This window comes from Pogona vitticeps, chromosome 4 (genome assembly GCF_051106095.1).
Source record: "Pogona vitticeps strain Pit_001003342236 chromosome 4, PviZW2.1, whole genome shotgun sequence".
In the NCBI taxonomy this organism is placed as follows: Eukaryota; Metazoa; Chordata; class Lepidosauria; order Squamata; family Agamidae; genus Pogona; species Pogona vitticeps.
This window is the reverse complement of record NC_135786.1, coordinates 135745825-135764195: the sequence shown is the minus strand read 5'-3', so window position 1 is coordinate 135764195 and position 18371 is coordinate 135745825. Positions and strand designations below refer to the sequence as shown.

Below are 18371 nucleotides of genomic sequence, written 5' to 3'. Positions count from 1 at the left end.
TGTATATGAATATGAATAGCCCCGCACAGGTGGTGATAATGAGGGTCCAGCCCCACTCACCAATCCACCGCTGCAGCAGACAATGCAATTCTTCCAATGGCTCTGCAGATCGTGATCTGTGAGTCACTCTTCAACCTTGTAGTGAGGTTTGTTCTCCCTCCTCCTGCCAGGAATGGCTAGCTGATCCCAATCTGTGAAGCCATTAGGAGAATTGCAGTGTCCACAGCAGCACCGGATCAGTAAGTGAACCACCCATCCCCATGGGGGTGGACCCTCATCATCGCCACCTGTGTGGGGATATTTGTAAACAAATACAAATACCCCCATCTCTACTTATAGCACTATCTATCTAAAACCTAACTCTAAATTCATACTCTCTTAACTGACTGTCAGCTGAGAGCCTATCAACATTTCTTTTAAAAATCAACAATATGCAGCGTTTTAATTTTAGTCGACTCAAGTCACATGGTTTTTGAGTCGTTTCCTGCATTCCTACTGAGTAATTAAAACACTCCCTTTTAAAATTGACCCTAACGTTTACAACGGCTTAAGTCAGTTAAGAAAACATTGTGCTAATATAAACTGCCCTCTTGTGGCCATTTATTTATTTTAACTCACTTCCTAGGGAAATAATATGACTCAGAGGAAAATTAATACGCCCTTTGGAATGTGAACATGAAACTCAGCACTGTTTTCCACACAGGACAAATCCCAATTGCATTAACCAATCAACACTCAACCTTGTACAAACATTTCATCATTTAACTTCCAATCACACTAACACTTGCCTAAGTACATATACAATCAGACGCCTATGTACATATACAGTCCAAGCATTCAATGCTATTTAACATACAGGCCTGGCACTGTTATCTATGAAAACCTGCACAAATAGAAGTTTAGAGTGGGCAAAATCACCTCACCACAGCATAACCTTCTGAGTTCTCCCCTCCAGGAAGAACTCAGGTCACCATAAAACATGCCTCCAAGTCCCATTCTGGAGAGGCAGTCCAGATAGATGTCATGGTTGGTGGTATGAAAAGTCTCTGAGGAGTCCAGCAGTACCAACAGCAACACATTCCTCTGTCTAGTTTTTGGTGCAGGTTATCCATGAACTCATGAAAGCCATCTCTATCTCAAAACCAGGTCTAAGGCCAGACTGAAATGGATCCTGATATCCATCTCATCCAGGAAGCCCTGGAGCTGAGAAGCCACCACACATTCCAGTATTTTGCTCCAAAATAAATAGTGGATTACATTGATACGTAGAGGCTGAAATCCATACATTCGAATGCCTTGGATGTATTCCAGGTCCTTGCTGAGAGATGGTCCAAATTTTGAGTCTGTTAACATGCAAACCAGGATAGCTCCCATCAATGAGAATTTGGTGGTGCTGGTTTTTCCTTTAATCTAGAACAAAAATATGGAGACAGATGGCACTCTATATTTATTGAAATATAGCCCCAATCACCTTTCACAATTGAAAATGCTGTCTGGGCCTCATGGGAGTTGGAATCCAACAATATTTGGAGCACCATCTGGAAAATTCACTCCCAAGTCTAGTTTCTGGGTTTTTTTGTTTTTTTTTTTTTTGTTTGTTTTTTTTTTTTTGGTATATCCATAAATTGCAGCTGCTGATCAGCAGACCTGGAAGTTACATGCATCAAGGAAATGTTGCCAGATACGGCATCTGCCTGTAACATTCAAAGGCAGCTTTTGCAAACTTGCCCTCCCAGAATCCCCAACTAGCATGACTGGTGGCCATGGATTGTGAGGTTGTCATCCAAATTACCTGGAGAGCACCAGTTTAGGGAAGCTTATGTTAACATATGGGAGTATGTAGAATGGGTGCTCTGAAAGCATAGCAAATGGTTTGCATGTTTCCCCTTAGTTTTTTCCTTATCACTCAGTGCTGCATATATTTAATTAGTTAAACATATGCTGTCCATCTAGAACGTGTCTACTTTGGGCAGTTTACACAAAATATAAAAAAATAAATGATGAAAGTATAAATGTACTAAGGATTACACCCAAATGAACAGCAGAATCCAAGATGGAAAAAAAAGAAAGGAAAAGGAAAAATAGGCTAGGTGATGGCTGTAGGGAAGGCCTGCCTGTATAGCCATGTGTTCAGATTGGTCTTGAAGGCCCTCAGCAAGGGAGCCAGGCAAACAACAAGTAAATTGTTGCAGAGATGAGGGGCCACTGCTGAGAAAGCCCGATTTTTAGTTTTTCCCCTTCGGACCCCTCTCAGCATTAGGCCCCTCAGCGGCCTAACCTGACTGGAATGGTTGATACGCGCAGAACTAGGCAGAAGAAGGAATATATCCTGGCTTTTTCCTGAGATTTTATTGAAATATACAGTCAACATGAATCTTGTCTCAATTAGTGATACTGCAATGAACATGAAAAATATACTTGGCTTTCTGTTTGTTCTCTCTCTCTCTCTCTCTCTCTCTGTGTGTGTGTGTGTGTGTGTGTGTGTGTGTGTGTGTGTGTGTGTGTGTGTGTGTGAGAGAGAGAGAGAGAGAGAGAGAGAGAGAGAGAGAGCTCTTTCAGTGCATATATTTCAACTACATATAAAATTGTTTGCCCCACTGATAAACTGTTGCAGAAAATACAGTAAGGCAATTTCGAAGCTTTCATACCTGGTTTTGACATTGACAAGCAGTTAGCATAATTATCCTTGTGCGTTTCAGATGTTTTGCATCCTATGACTTACATGATGTTTTGAAAGATTTGAGCAGGAGGCACTGTCGGTTATCCGAGAGCTCACTGAACGTCATTTCCAAAGAGAAGGCAGGATCCTAATAATAATGGGCTTAGAAACAAGACTTTCACAGCTGTGACAGGTTTGAATGAACAAAGTAACTGAGTGGGATGCTAGATGTGTAACTGAAACAGTGCCTTTCTTTACTAGAATGAAATGTTGTTTTTGGCCTGGCTTACAAAAGAACTTCTTAATGACTAGTAGGAAGTTAAGGCATTGAATTTTTATGAAAAATGAACACACTGTTGCATGCTTTCGATTTCTGTGCAGTGTGAAGTCCAGAGGGAACACTGCGGGTTTTGTTTTCCTTTCAATAAGAGGCCACTAGGGACGTAGAGTATGCTTGTCTTATTTAAAATATACAAACTGAGCAGAATTGGCAGCTTTTGTGATCAAGACAGAAGATCTCCAAAGTACCCAGGGTTTTGATGCCAAGGCAAATGGACACTTTGAGCAAGGAGATGTAATTTGTATCAGGAAAATGAAGGGAAACAGTCACCAGTTTTCTTTCCTGCACTGTGACCTCAGTGTGGATTGCTGTCTTCTCAGCTGCTGTTTGAAAGAAAAGTAATGATGTGTAATTTGACCTTACTTACTCCTAGCTGTAGTTGAGTCACTGACTGAAGAACTAAGTAATCAAGAAGCAGTAGCAGATTTCTGTGTGTCAAAGGCCTTGACCATTCATACATTCATAAAGACTGGGGCACTCAGATTTACTGCACTGTAAAATTTTAATGCCTATAAAAATACAGCATTTGTTTCAGCAAAAACGATGATTCCTTCAAGCAGCCCCTCTTACCCTACAGTGACTTAACACAAAATCCCAAGTGGATGTAGAGCTGTTTTAGACAGCTTTGATGATCAGGCCATCAGCCTGCTGCTTAGGCCATGCATCAGGGGAAGAAAGAGGGAAACGGCAAATCATTCAGGCATGCTCTGGCACTGACGTAGCGCAGATGTTTTCAAACATCTTGTTCTTAGGGAATTATTTCCATTTCAGATAATCTGATGAGATGTCTTGCATGTCTGCCATTGATTAGAGAATTTCAGAGTGTGATTTGAGTCATACAATTAATGCTTATAGTCATACTGAACAATCTGTTGCAATGGTACAAGTGACCCAAGCTAAAAGTGTGCTTAGAACATGGTCAGTACCTTACGCCTCTCATTCCTAATCTGTGCTTTGGTGGGATGCCTCTATAACTTTTTGAAGTTATCCCTTATAGAAAGCTTCTCAGTGTTTTCATTTCATGTTGTTGTTGCTGTTTTCACTGAGAAAATAAGTTCTAGGCAACATTGGTTCTCTGAAGAGCACAGCAAACCCCTGACCTTGGGGTAGCGTCTCCCAGGCCATCACTTGTCCACCCAGGAAGACTTTGCCATCAAAATGAACCTGTGTCAGACTGTAGAATAAATTCCTCAAGTGAACAAACATCATTCTCTCCACTTTTGCTTGATCCCATATGATTCTTCCTATCCTGGTTGAGGCTGGGAAAATAAAACTGAGCTGATGAAATAAGATAATAGTGGTGGTATAAAATCTATGTGCATAGCACCATCAGTATGCTACAATGTAAAGAAAAAAAGGCAGGTTTTTTTCCCTGTTCTGAGAAGCTTTATAGTCTAAGGTTTCAAGAGAGAGAGAAAAAAATATGCATTTGTGTTGCGGCATTGTTTCCTGTGGTTTTGGCATTGCTCTAAGTTGCTCTGGTAGTTTTTGTTACAGATTCCCATAGATCATCCTGAACTGGTGTCCAGACATGAGGCATATTTGCTGCTGGATGTACTGTGATGCAGTTTTTCACCACATTGCTCTCTATTTTGTATTTTAATGTATTTTTTCCCCTCTTTTCAACACTAAACAGGAGTGGCAGTAAGGCATGGTTATCAAATGATACCCACCCACGAAGTGCATGGATCTGCATGCCTCAGAGTGTAACTGGGATCCATTCAGGCAGGTCTTACAGTGGAGGAAGTCAGGGCAAAGCATAACAAAAATACGTAGCTCCTCAGCAATGCCATAGAAAGGCATGGAAAAGAAAGTGCCCCCCCCCTTTGGCTTTGACTTTGTTGATACTAGTTTCAGCCTTGCGTCATGCAGACATAAGGATGCAGCCTCAGTGTCATAGATGCAAAGAAAGTTAAATAAGTGCTCACTGTGGATGGGCCTAAGGGAAGAAACATCTATGTTTAAGGCAAAAGCAACCTTTCGGTTGCCATTTGGATATTTTCCCAGCTTATGCCACTGGGATATTTTAGATATTGATTCACAGCAGCCCTAACCAGGATGGCCAGTAGACAGAAGCGCTGGAATTCACAATCCAAAACATCTCTAAACAGAGAGGGAAAGACAAGTAGTACTGCTTGGGGAAAGAGAGCTTTAGACATAAGGGTAGGGAAGGAGAATGAGTAGGAAGAAAGTAAGATACTGTACTTTTTTTCTCTAAAATGGTAGAGTGGGAGAAGCAAAACAGGTAGAGAGACAGCAGAAGAAATGATAGAAATCCATTAACTTTTAAAATGCACTTTATTTTTTGCCTGTTATAATGTTTTTCATTGGGAGGCATGGTAGTAGCTCTTCCAATCAGTTTTCCCAACTAGAGGGTTTATACAATAACAGTAAATGAATTAGCATTAATATATGAAAATGTGTTGGACTGTGTATTGAAACTGTGCTTTGGATCTGAAGCAATGGGCCTCAGAGTGAAAATACGTTTTTTGCTTAACAAGGAGGATAAATAAGCACACCAGTGTTTTCTCATCTGTCTGTTGGAAATGCAGCATGTTCTGTGCTGCCTACATCAGAACTGACTCAAAACTGTTGCTGTGAAAAGAATCTCAAGGGAAGAAGACTTCCTCAGCAGAGACCTGACTTATGATGAATTTAGCTGGTGCCTGTGTCTGTTTCTTATCTTCCTCGTTCCTACTTAAATGCACAAAGAAGCAGGAGGCTGGTTTCTGAAGAAGCGTTTTGAAGTACATAGTGCATGATAGCTGGACCCTAAAAACTAAAAATAAATACTTTATAAATCCCTTCTCAGGAAATAATGATTGACACAGCCCATATTTTGATCTTCATGGACTGTTACTGGGAACTAGTAGCACTAGCCTTATGATTGGTGCCTGCACAGTATAAGCACAGGAGGCATTGAAGCCCTTAGAAGGAACAGGAGCAAAGCTTTGTCAGGAGTCCTCCAGTTCCCCCCCCCCCTTTTCATGAGAACAACAGTGACCAGACTCTCCTTGTGCTTCAACTAGTCTTCTTCCAAAGTGGTATAAAGCGCTGCAGATGGGAAGAGATCTGACAAGAGGGCACTGCCAAAGCCAATAATGCAAAGGTGGGCAGCTCAGGGAGATAGGAAGTTGCTTCATACTGATCTGGACCATTGGCTTATCTAGCTCTATATTATCATCTCTAGCTGGGAGTGGCTCCCTAGGGTTTCAGATAGGATTCTTCCTAGCCCTACCTAGATATCCTGGTATTTCAAGGTAGTCTCCCATCTGAATACTAGCAAGACCCAGCCATGGTTAGTTTCTGAAATCAGGTTAGTATGATGTTACAGTAAAACATGGGTGAGCAACTTGTACCATTCCAGATGTTGTTGGATGCAGGATGATGGAGGTTGCAACAACATCTGGAGAACCTCACGTTCACATATGCCCTACTATTTTGATGCTGTGTAGAAAAAGTTACAGAATCCCTTTGTGTGTATGTTGGCTTGTTTTTATGTTGATAAGTTGTATACAACAGGACTGTGCAGGGGTCAGATCCAGCCATTGAGGTGTCAGCTGCTGTGATGACATGGCTATCAGCACTAATGTCATGTATGACACTAATGATTTGCAACTGGAAGCATTTCTCCAGGGATGTGGTGTAACACAAGAATATAATGGTTGGTGGCCTGCATCAAATAGTGTTCTGATTAGATCTCCAGTTCATGAGGGAAAGGTCATGTACAACAACAACAAAATAAAACCATAAGGGTAGTGGTGTCTTAAAGAGCAGATTTATTTCAGTGTGAGCCGTCATACGTCCTCAGACACATGGAACCTAACAGTTAGGCCACACGTTTGTATATTGCTTACACTAGTACCGGTATCAGTCAGTCTTTTAACATGTCACAACTCTTTATTTTTGTTATACATATTGAAACAGACTAACATAGTGGCCATTGAAAATGGCTACTATGGGAAAGTCAGTGTCTGACCAATAGGTGCTAGATGTTCCTCATCATCTCCTTCAGCTGATGCACAGGAGCTTCCAAGATGCTTGTTATTCTGCTTTCCCTCTGAACAGACTGTGTGGAAATGTCCCAGTCTTCAGTCTGTGGTTTAGGCTGGAGCGCTTGAGGTAGCAGAGTCAAGGTTTCCAGGGTCAAAGCACCAGGATTTTTTTGTTTAGCAGAGGTTATTATGTCATCTCCTTTCTCACTCCATTCCCTCTGAATTTAGCTGCTATCTTCACAGTAGTGTGTTTGTGTGACTGTGGGGAGTCCCCCTACCAATAACAGCCAAACCAAATGACTCCATTATTCAACACCAGTAATATTTAATTAAAAATAATAAAATACTTCATATCCCTCTTTCATGTTTTAAGGCTCTCTAGGTCTCACTTGTGCGCTGGGGAAGATTTGGGGGGACTTAAAATGATGGTGGGGAGCCTCAGGTAGTCAAAACAATATGCCAGATTACCATTGGTGCAATTGAAATTGTCCATGGTGATCAGGTTCAGCATCAATGGCCTCAAGATATAGGAAGCCAGGTTTTGGTTCAATATCAGGAAAAACATCCTAACTATTAGAGCAGTACATCAATGGAATCAATTACTTTGAGAGGTAGTGAGTGCACCAACACTGGAGGCATTCAAGAGAAATTTGGATATCCACCCGGCAGATATTCTTTGATTTGTATTCCTGCATTGAGCAGGGGATTGGACGCAATGGCCTTATAGGCCCCTTCCAACTTCATGATTCTGTGATTTTATGTGTTTACTATTAAAGATCCCCCTGCCATTCTGAGGCTCTCAAAGACATTCCCAGAGCAAAGGGTAGCCCTAAGGAGGCTCAGAACCTGAAAGAGATGAATAGGAAGCTTTTAATTAGTTTTCATTAAATATTACCAAGTGCTGGAAGATGACATCATCTGGTTTCCACTATATACACATCCACGCAGGATTTTGGGCAATGTGTATATATCTGCATGCTACACTGGCTGTGTTGCAAAATATTTGGGGCTGACTTGGTTTTGATCCATTAGCTTTAGTCTTGGTCCACTAGCTTTAGAAACAACCTTCTTCTGGTATAGATGAAGACAGCTAGAACTAGTTTGCTGATATAGATCAATAGGACTTCTTTTTTGGGAGGGGTACTCTCCTTGGGATGTAACTGCAAGGACTGTCATGATGTCAAAATATACCACTATATCACTGTTCATTCATGAACAAGGCAGATAAGTAATAGATACAGAGGAACAGATGGAAAATACCTGAAACAAAGGCGGGGCACTGATGCAGATACAGCAAAGATTAACAAGCTTCCCTCCAATCAGTTGATTGTGGCCTCTACAACTGTGTTTTATATTTATATACTGTATATATATATTTAAAAATGTGAAAAAATATAAATGAGAGCATGACTTATATATTTTTGTCCCAGATCTTCTTGGGAGTATATTATACCAATGTCATTCATCGGTAATTTAGGCTCAGTTAAAGCCTAAATTAATTGATTGACTGATTTCTCTTTCTGATTTCAAAACCAGGAGCGTCTCCTGCTTTCTCTGCTTCCTGCTCACATAGCCATGGAGATGAAAGCTGAGATTATTCAGAGGTTGCAAGGACCCAGAGCAGGCCAGTTGGAAAACACAAACAACTTCCATAATTTGTATGTCAGAAGGCACACCAATGTAAGGTACTGTATAATATTAACAGTTGCTGAGACTTACTCTTGGTGTGAAGTCCTCCAATTAGCATCACCAGCAATACGTTTCCATAATCAATATATAGGAACTTGAAGGGTGGCTTAGCTGGTTAGCTTGTCTTTCTTTCTTTAGAATTGTAAAGAATAAATAACCTTTGCAAACCTTGTTCTTCATACATTTGTTTTTGGGAAGCAGATGAATTTATTTGGGTATACCTAATCTGAAAGCAGTCTAAAGGCTGAAATAATACTGACCAAATAATCTAAAAAATTTCCATGGGAAATATGGAAAATGAGAAGATGCCTCTGTAGTTAATGCAAGGTAAATAGCTGTATAGCTGCAATCAGTACAATCAACACAATTATTTCCATCTGATATTAACTGTGGCAAAGCTGGAATGCATGTATGTCAGTATCAAGGACAGGAATAGGGGTCTTGTGCCCCTGTTGAACTAAAACTTGCACCATCCCTATCTATCAGTGATAGCTCTTGACAATAGTTGAAGTCCAACACCGTTCATAGGGCCACAGGTTCCCCATCCTGCTCAAGAATTCGAGGATAGGTAGTTTGAAATTTGTCACGCTGGTCTGCTTTGGCCAGGCTTTTGGCCTATGAGACACTGAAGTTTTGAGGATAGTGGCATTCAGCTAGAATCACTGAATATGAAGTGGCAGGTTTCAGTCTAAGAGTCCCAGAGTATAAATGCAGGAGATGCAGAAAGGTAGCAGGACGTAGAATCTGCAGGGTATGAGAGAACCACCAATGAGCGATTCCAGCGGAAGCAGGTGTGTTGCAGAGCCTAACTTGGGGGGGGGATTGTGGCCTCCAGATGGTGTTGGCCTACGAGGGATTATAGGGGTGACATTGTTTTAACATTTAAAAGATTATAGTTTTCCCACTTGTGGTCTAAAGCTTAATTGAGCTGTTATGTCCCCTGGACTGCAAGGAGAACAAACCTATCCATTCTAAAGGAAATCAACCCTGAGTGCTCACTGGAAGGACAGATCCTGAAGCAGAGGCTCCAATATTTTGGCCATCTCATGAGAAGAGAAGACTCCCTGGAAAAGACCCTGATGTTGGGAAAGTGTGACGGCAGAAGGAGAAGGGGACGACAGAGGAGGAGATGGTTGAACAGTGTCACCGAAGCAACCAACATGAATTTGACCCAACTCTGGGAGGCAGTGGAAGACAGGAGGGCCTGGCGTGCTCTGGTCTATGGGGTCACGAAGAGTCGGACACGACTAAATGACTAAACAACAACAACAGCAACATGTCCCCAGCCACCACTTGATGGCTGCCAGAGCTTTGACTAAGTAGCTCTCAGGGTGGAGTTATGGGGTCACCTTAGAGTGTGCCTTTTCTCATGGATATTCCTTTAAGAGAGGACTGTCTTAGTGGCAGGAAGTACTATTTGCCCCAATTTGGATTCAGTATCAAAATATGGTGGTTGGCAAAGTTCTTACCAAAGTATGTAGTGCATCTTTTACTCATGCTTCTTTAAAAGAATTCTCAGTATAAAATAATAATGAATTCTTGAGCTAGGAAAACTTAAATGCCAATTGTTTCACTTGCAGCATTTTATACGCTGATATTGTCGGATTCACTCGCTTGGCTAGTGATTGTTCCCCTGGAGAACTGGTTCACATGCTGAATGAGCTCTTTGGAAAATTTGATCAGATTGCAAAAGTAAGTGCCTGGGAAGACTCTTAATTGTTGTTTCAACATTGTTACTCTCTTTGTTTTTATATTGATAACAGTAGCATGATGTGAGGTTGGGGTAGACACAAGGTAGTGGACCCCCCACAGTTTCTAAAGCTGACTACAGCAACACTGCATTTCCTGTGTGCATGTGTCTGCCTGCAAACACACATTCTTGAATGTGCATATTAGGCTGGTAGTTGCCAGTGTATAGTTTACACTGTCATTTTGTCACAACCTGAGGGGGAAAGGAGAAAACACCTGTCCTGTTAAAGAAATGAAAAGGATAAAACAGCATTTCTCTAGAAGGTGTAAGACTATTTACAAAATCTTTTTATGCAAGGTATTAAAATACACTGGGGTTTGAGACTAAAGTGGAGAGACCAGCTTGACGCCGCATTGAGACAGGAGCAGGAGGACGGAGCTCTGTCCCCTGGGCTGAATTCTGACCTGTTTGGGACACCCCAGGGTATCGAAACCACCCCGAAGAGGTGGTGAACTGGGGGGGAAGCCTGTTGATCACCGGGGGGGGGGATGGCGGTCATCCCCATTTGATCCAGGAAACTCCCTAATCAGCCAACGGGCTTGCATGTCGTCGGCAGCCAGCAATAAGAGAAGCAACAATCATCTATTCAACATCAGTGTTATTACCATGTGAGATATATTTTTACAACTAATTGTTTATGATTACCCCTGGAGAAGACAATTCATATATACAGGAAAAAGAATCTCCTATCAATCTCATCAATCATAGAGCGGCAGAAAATCTGGAGAGAGGGATAGTTGATGCAAAGAAAATAATTTAAAGATTAATGGGACATTAACTACTAATTTAAATACATTTAAATATACTTTAAGAATATTATAATTTGGCGTTATAAATCTTAAGAAATTTTCTCGTAAGTTATTACTAGTTAAGTCTGGAGTTATCTCATGTTTTGACTACTTGAATTCTTTTGGCATAATGCCCAAAACAGTGACCTTGAGCACTCTACTGCTTTTTAAAGCTTGGAAACCTGTTTTTTATTTATTTTTTATTTTTTCATGCCTGGGCTGGAACATAGACAAATTAAGCCTAAAGTGGATCTTTTTAAACTGTACTTTGGGAATTAGTATATTGGGCCAAAGTGAACTTTTTGGAACCACCTCAGGGACTTGGAATTCCAGTTTTGGCCGATGCAGAATTGCGGGAACTAGGCTACCAGGACATGGATACAAATACTGAATTGGACTGTGATATTTGGGAGTTTTGAACCTCGGTTCAGGCCTATTTGGCCAAAGTAGATCCTCTGAAACTGCCCCGGGAGCTGGAAGTGTTTGTGTTCGACTAGCTGGCGTAAACCTGTGGAAATTAGGCCATCAGGCCACGGATACAACCATTGCATTGTACCTTGGTACTTCGGGGGTTTAAATCTTGGTTCAGGCCTATTTAGCCAAAGCAGACTCTTTGGACTAATTCTGGATACTTGGAATATCTGTTTAGCTGGCATCAGTTTGCCAGGGATCAATTAGGACACAGATACAATCATCGAACTGGACTGTGAGACTTGGGGGCTTTGAATTTTGGCTTAAGCTCTTGGCACAACAAGGACAATTTTGGGATGAAACAAAATCTACCCTTCAAACAATACTAGAAATAGTGAGATCCCACTACCAAGAGGCAAAATTATTCAATGAACATCTGAAGAATTATACTCAACAAGAGACAGGGAATAACGAAGAAGGAAATGAGAGTGTGCTGGATGATGTATGCCAATCAAAAGAGGAGGTAGAGGAAATTAATGGGGAAAACCTAAGAGAAACAACTTCAGTCTTGGATCAGTAGAGAGTATTAAGGGAAGACAAGGGAAGAAAATCAGCAAAATTAATTTAAAAAGCCTGGAAGATCTATTGAAGATAGACCAAGTGTATAAAGATCTAGTGGAGATAAATCAGATGCACAAAATGGTTTCAGAGAGCATGAAAGATGGCAGAATGCTTAGAGACAGAAACAAAAAGTGAAAAAAGAGAAATAAGAGAGGTAATTACTTAGAAAGATGAAAAAGGGAAAAATAGGAAGGGAGCCCTTAATGTTGAAAAACATGTATATATTTAACTTCGGGAATTGTAAAGGAGCATATTTTTTATATTGAAAAGAATTAAATTGAAATAAGGGAGCTTTAACCAGGGTAAAGATGTAATATGGTGGGTAAATTAAACTAGATATAAGGTTGGGGCATGGATCTGGAACTACTTTTATTAAGAATGTTATTAGAAGATCTTGAGAATATTGTACACTATGAAAGTAATATTATGATAGTAGCCATATTGTATACTAAAATATGTACATGAATGGTTTGAATGTTTGAAAGATGTCTGGAATTTGGGGGGACAACTGGGAAGACACTGAAATGTAAAAAACAAATAATTGTAAGCAAATCATGTAACACGATGTTTGACGAGCACAAATCAAATGTAGATAGAGTGAAAAACTAATAAAATGTTTTTTTAAAAAATACACCAGGGTTTATCTTTCTTTTTAATCCCCGCCTTTTGGGGCTATACTAAACCAGTTCTGAGTATTCTCTGCTTGGAAACCCCTGAAAAAGGGTTGCCATATGTCAGAATTGACTTGACGGCACATCATGATGCTGATTATGATGATGATTTGGGGAAGAAGAAATTGGGGAGGACTAAGAGAAGGGATTTAGTAATTACTTAGGTAAATGGCACAAAAGCGCCTTCTTCTGTTACACATACTGTATCACAGTTATTGTGGGCTTTTTATTTCATCCTTGGCATTTCTATGATCCTGGGGACAGTCAGCACAATACTAGAATGCAAAATATTTGAATTCTGGGACCACTGCTCTTTAATGAATAGTCCCTTGCATTTAAACTCTGGCTCAGTTGCTCTGTGAGGAATAATTTTCAAAGTCTCTGGGCTTATAACACTTTTACACTGAGCTGTCCTCAGAGGAACATTTAGGTTGTAGAATGATTGTATATTGCACAGGAGTTGGGCTGTGGTCTAGGCTCTCCATTCCTGACTTACCTGTCTTGTCTATTACCCTTTGCAAAATGAATATGTGTATACATTTGGAGATACAAAGTGGTGAGGTTTTTCTTGGACTTTGTCATTTCAGTTTTGTTGGTGAATGTTGCAGATTTAAATAGTCATCTATGAAGGAAAACCTTCATACTTCTGGGGGGGGACTCTAATGTTCTGTGTAATAGTTGTTTGTATTCTGATGTACACATTCCGGGTGTCTTGGCAGAAGAATTGTGTGTATCATAAAAATAATACATAAAATAAGACATAAATAATAAATTGACACTAAGACTTAGGATGTTAAGTTCTTGTCCCCTGGTGGTCTATGAAAGTCACTGGGGTGGAGTGGGAGAATTCCAACCCATTAGAAGCTGATATTCCTGCTTGTTGTAAAGATTCTCATCAACATAAGCAATACAATTTTGAAGACTAAAACTAGGGAGCTTTCTTATTCCTGCAGGTGCTGGAATACATATGACAACAAAGGGGCTCTCTGTTTTTGTACCATGCAGGAAGAGGTTTTTATTTAATTTCCCAGGTCTCTGGATAATGCCTAGCCTGTGCGTGCTTCTGATTGAACACATCAGGAAAAGTAGGTCAGTGGAAATGGGAGGTGCACAGCACTCACAGCTCTTTTCTTCCTGCACATTCCAACCCAGTTATTTTCCTCCTCCAGTTATCTTTAGATGGGATACATCTGGTGGTACCAAGGGCAGCCAGCTACTGCAGCCCTCTCGTCCAGCTTCATGTAGCAGATGTGACCATTTCCTAACTGGCCTTTTTTTTCTCCCCTCACTCTTCAGGAGAATGAATGCATGAGAATTAAAATTTTAGGTGATTGCTACTACTGTGTGTCTGGTCTCCCTATTTCTCTTCAAAATCATGCCAGGAATTGTGTGAAAATGGGACTGGACATGTGCGAAGCCATAAAGTAGGTATAGACATTTTATAATTATTCTCGTCTTTAATAATTAGCATAACAAAAACCTGCTGTAGTTGCTTTAAATCTACAGGAATGGTTTATATTTCAGTGATTGAATGGTTTTGGATTCAGATCCACCAGGGCAAGGTTGATTCTGTCTGTCCCTATATCAGTTCAGAAGGTTGTGAATTTTGTAGTGCAGTGTAGAGGTATTTATTTTACTCGTAACAGCCTTCTCAAACTAAGACGACAGCTCTCAATGTCCCTGAGCATTGGCCATTTTGACTGGGGCTGATGGAAGCTGAAGTCCATTGCACATTGTAAATTTGATTTATGAAAACATTACTGACTCACCATTAAGCCCAGAAAGAGCTATCAAGGCAACTTACAATGTAAAATGTAAAAAAAAAAGTTTTAAAACTGCAAAAACATAAAAACTATAGTAAAGTGAACAACATGGGGAAAAATTTTCAGAACAGAATCTGTTTCAAGTTACTCAAAAACTGAGTGGTGAAAAAAAACACACCATGGTGGCCCACCTAAAGCTAAATGAAGATTAGAAAGCCAGTTCCAAAATTAGCATACTACCTCAGAGGAGGCCCTGACCCATTTTTTTTTACACAACCTAGCCTCTTTTGCAGATGGAGTTACACACATGCCACCCCAAAGCAGATCTTAAACTATGGTGGGGCAGCGGCAGGGACTTTAAAAAAAAACTAGCTTTGACTCTAATTTGAAATATACTTCACCATAGCCGCATAATATATTGTTAGAATAGTAACACAGAATTTGTCATTCATGCCACTCTGGCAGTAGTAGAAGAGAGAAGACAGAAACAATGTAACAGAAAAGTTTTCAATAAAAAGCAGAACTGTCTTAAGCAATAAGGACATTGTAATTAACCTCCAGATATTTTGTGAAGCTTCACAAGGTGCAAATTAGAAATTGGTCACTGGAAATTCCAGAGCTGTCCATCTCATTTGTTTCTGCTGAGATCTACTAAGAATGACTTATGATATTGTCCCCCTGCCCAGGACTGTCAGAAGAGATTTCAATAGAGGGTTGAAACTTCCTACCTTGAAACCAAGTTGTTCAATTTACTGTCTCATAAAAATGCCTAGAGTCATAGCGTATATAAAAATCCCGAGGACTGTAAATGTATTATTTGTTTAGACAGCATTGCCAGTTTATATGGTGCTTTATGGAGTAACATAAAAAGAAATGAGAGTGAAAGTCTTTGAATGTAAGCTTTGATGTTGGAAGTTGTAGCAGAGGAAGTAAAGGAAGGCAGTCAAGGACATCAAATAGAAAACAGGAATGTGAAACCCTGAATGTGAGCAATCACAGCTACAGATATTTAAGCTACATTTTAGAACTTGGGCCACCAACCAGTAGGGCCTTCTTCTTGCAGAAAAATAAAAATAATTTCCATTAGAATGGCTCCTTACAATAACAATCATAGCAGTAACAACAGTGGATGACTGTTTTACATGCCTGACTTTATGCCTATGAAAACACTTAAGGTTACTTCAGATATCTTTGTTGTGTCATTTATGAGGGAAAGGGGCTTCACCCGATGTCTCCTGCACACTGATTGTGTAAATTCTGAACCTATGGCTCATCATAATTTTGCACATTATGTACAGTATTTCTATGTTAGCTTTTTAGTGCTGTCATGGTGGCAAACTAGTTGATGGGAAGGATCCATCCAATGAGCTGTGTTATGTGTTATGGTACTGGTGAGGCAGAGGAAGCACACAAGCCAGATTTGAGCCCGTGTAGCAAGTAAGAGACTCACATTTGGGTTTGAACCCAGAAGGACCTGGAATTGAAACAGTGCTTGGTAAGAAGGCTATGATTTTCACCCAGTCACTGTCTTTCAGCCTAGCCTAACTAGCACTGCTCAGAAAACAAAATGAATCTACCTCTATACATGTGTCACCAACTCTTTGAAGAAGAGCATGACACCGAATGTGATAATAAGCATCCTCTGTCTAAAAGAGGTGATATTAAGTCAAGACTAACTTTCCATTCAATAAACTCAGATTCTTAATTACAGCTGTAACTACCACTGTACACACCCTATACACCCATAAGCACATGATGGCAACAGCTTTTGTTGCCTGCTTGAGTGAATTTCAGACTCTCCCCATTGCCATTAAGCTACAGATATTCCTATGATTGTTGTGCCTTCAGCAGTTTCATCTAAGCCTTGTAGACTAGACATAAAGTTAATTTGTGCTAATATTCTTTAAATGTAATCCTGCTGCTTTTCCTTCATTACTTATTTTTCCCATTCCCTCCTTTGTGCTTTTAAAAGTAATTGCCATTTGATCTCAGTTGGATTCTCTGAAATGAATTCCTGTTGAGAAATTGATCCTGGAGGTAGTAAAGAAACAATTAAAAATAGAAAACAGCCATAATTGTTTTTGTTGTTGAGAAGAATGAAGGTTGGATAGTTTGGATACAGGAAGGACCCTATGAAATAAGTAGCCTTTTGAAGAAATTGCCTTCCAGACAGAGTGCTTCATTGGGTGAGGAGAATACAGTTTTTCCACACTGTTCAGGATTTTGTGTACCAGGGATTGTCAACCAAATAGGGTGGTTTCTCAAATTTTCAAGATGAAGGCCAGCACCCCTTTGTTTGGACCAAGGGCCATTTGTGCTATTCACCTCTGTTTGGGAATGTAAAGAATACTCTCTGAATTCTTTGTTCTCATTGACTTGAACTGCCTGAACTTGATGAGACACTTTGATGAAAAATTCTCAGATGTCAAAAAATTGTGATAAGAAGAACCTTTTTTTTCCTTCCAGAGCGTCTCCATTTAAGCAGACTGTATCCTTTCCCTTTGAGAAGCAAAGCAGACACACAGAAACCCATACACAGAAAGAGAGAGCAAGCACAGAAGAGCAGACTAACTGTTAAACAGAGGCAGAGACAGCCATTCCAGTGCTTCTAATTATTAAATATTCATGCGGTGAAACAGGAGTCATCACGATTTTATGCAGTTTATGTAATTTTCATTAAAACACAAAAAGCTTTAATGCACAAAAAATGCATTTATTGCACAAAACATCCATGTTATCCTAATGCAAAGTGCCACTTAAAGTCCCCTCTTGGGACGAAGAGAGTAGTTATATGGTTCCTTGCCCACTCATGAATGAGGACAAGACAACTAAGGGTTTATGTCCCTATTTCCATCACACACATCTCCCCTATCTATATTTCATTAGGAAAGGAATAAAAAAAAAGTAAAACTGCCAATATCATAAGGTTCTTATACAAATCTATCTATCTATCTATCTATCTATCTATCTATCTATCTATCTATCTATCTATCTATCTATCTATCTATCTATCTATCTATCTATCTATCTATCTATCTATCTATCATCTATCTATCTATCTATCATCCATCCATCCATCCATCCATCCATACATCCATACATCCATACATCCATCCATCCATCCATACATACATACATACATACCGAATGACCCTCAATATGGATTTTGCCTTTTCCACCACCGCTGCACACTCTTTTTTGAGTCATGCACCAGAACCAGTAGGTCTTTGTCATAGTTAATTGCTGTGAGCTCAGACTTATCAGAGTGTATGAGAAGTTAAAATTGTTTCATGTATTCGCGAAGGCTTTCACAGCCGGGATCTAATGGTTGTTGTGGGTTTTTCAGGCTCTTTGGCCGTGTTCTGAAGGTTTTTCTTCCTAACGTTTCACCAGTCTCTGTGGCCGGCATCTTCAGAGGACAGCATCTTCAGAGTGCTGTCCTCTGAAGATGCCAGCCACAGAGACTGACGAAACATTATGAAGAAAAACCTTCAGAACACGGCCAAAGAGCCCGAAAAACCCACAACAACCATAAAATTGTTTCCCCTAACATTAGAAAGCCACACACTGAACTGCATTTGACTGCATTTGCCATTTTAATGCTTTTTTCCCAAAATTTGGGGAGATCCATTTGGAGGTCTTTGATATCTCTTCTAACAAGCCTGAATAATTTGGTTTCAGCTG

At 40.1% G+C, this 18371-nt stretch overlaps 1 protein-coding gene across 2 annotated transcripts in view; it reads left to right on the top strand.

The window, feature by feature from the left end:
• ADCY2 (adenylate cyclase 2) overlaps positions 1–18371 on the top strand; it is a 149103-nt gene that overhangs the window by 68830 nt on the left and 61902 nt on the right. For both annotated transcript variants that reach the window (XM_078392565.1, XM_072998449.2), the window contains exons 5-7: positions 8531–8679; positions 10264–10375; positions 14221–14348. In XM_078392565.1, coding sequence (XP_078248691.1) covers positions 8531–8679; positions 10264–10375; positions 14221–14348 — 389 coding nt within the window. The remainder of the gene's footprint in view (positions 1–8530; positions 8680–10263; positions 10376–14220; positions 14349–18371) is intronic.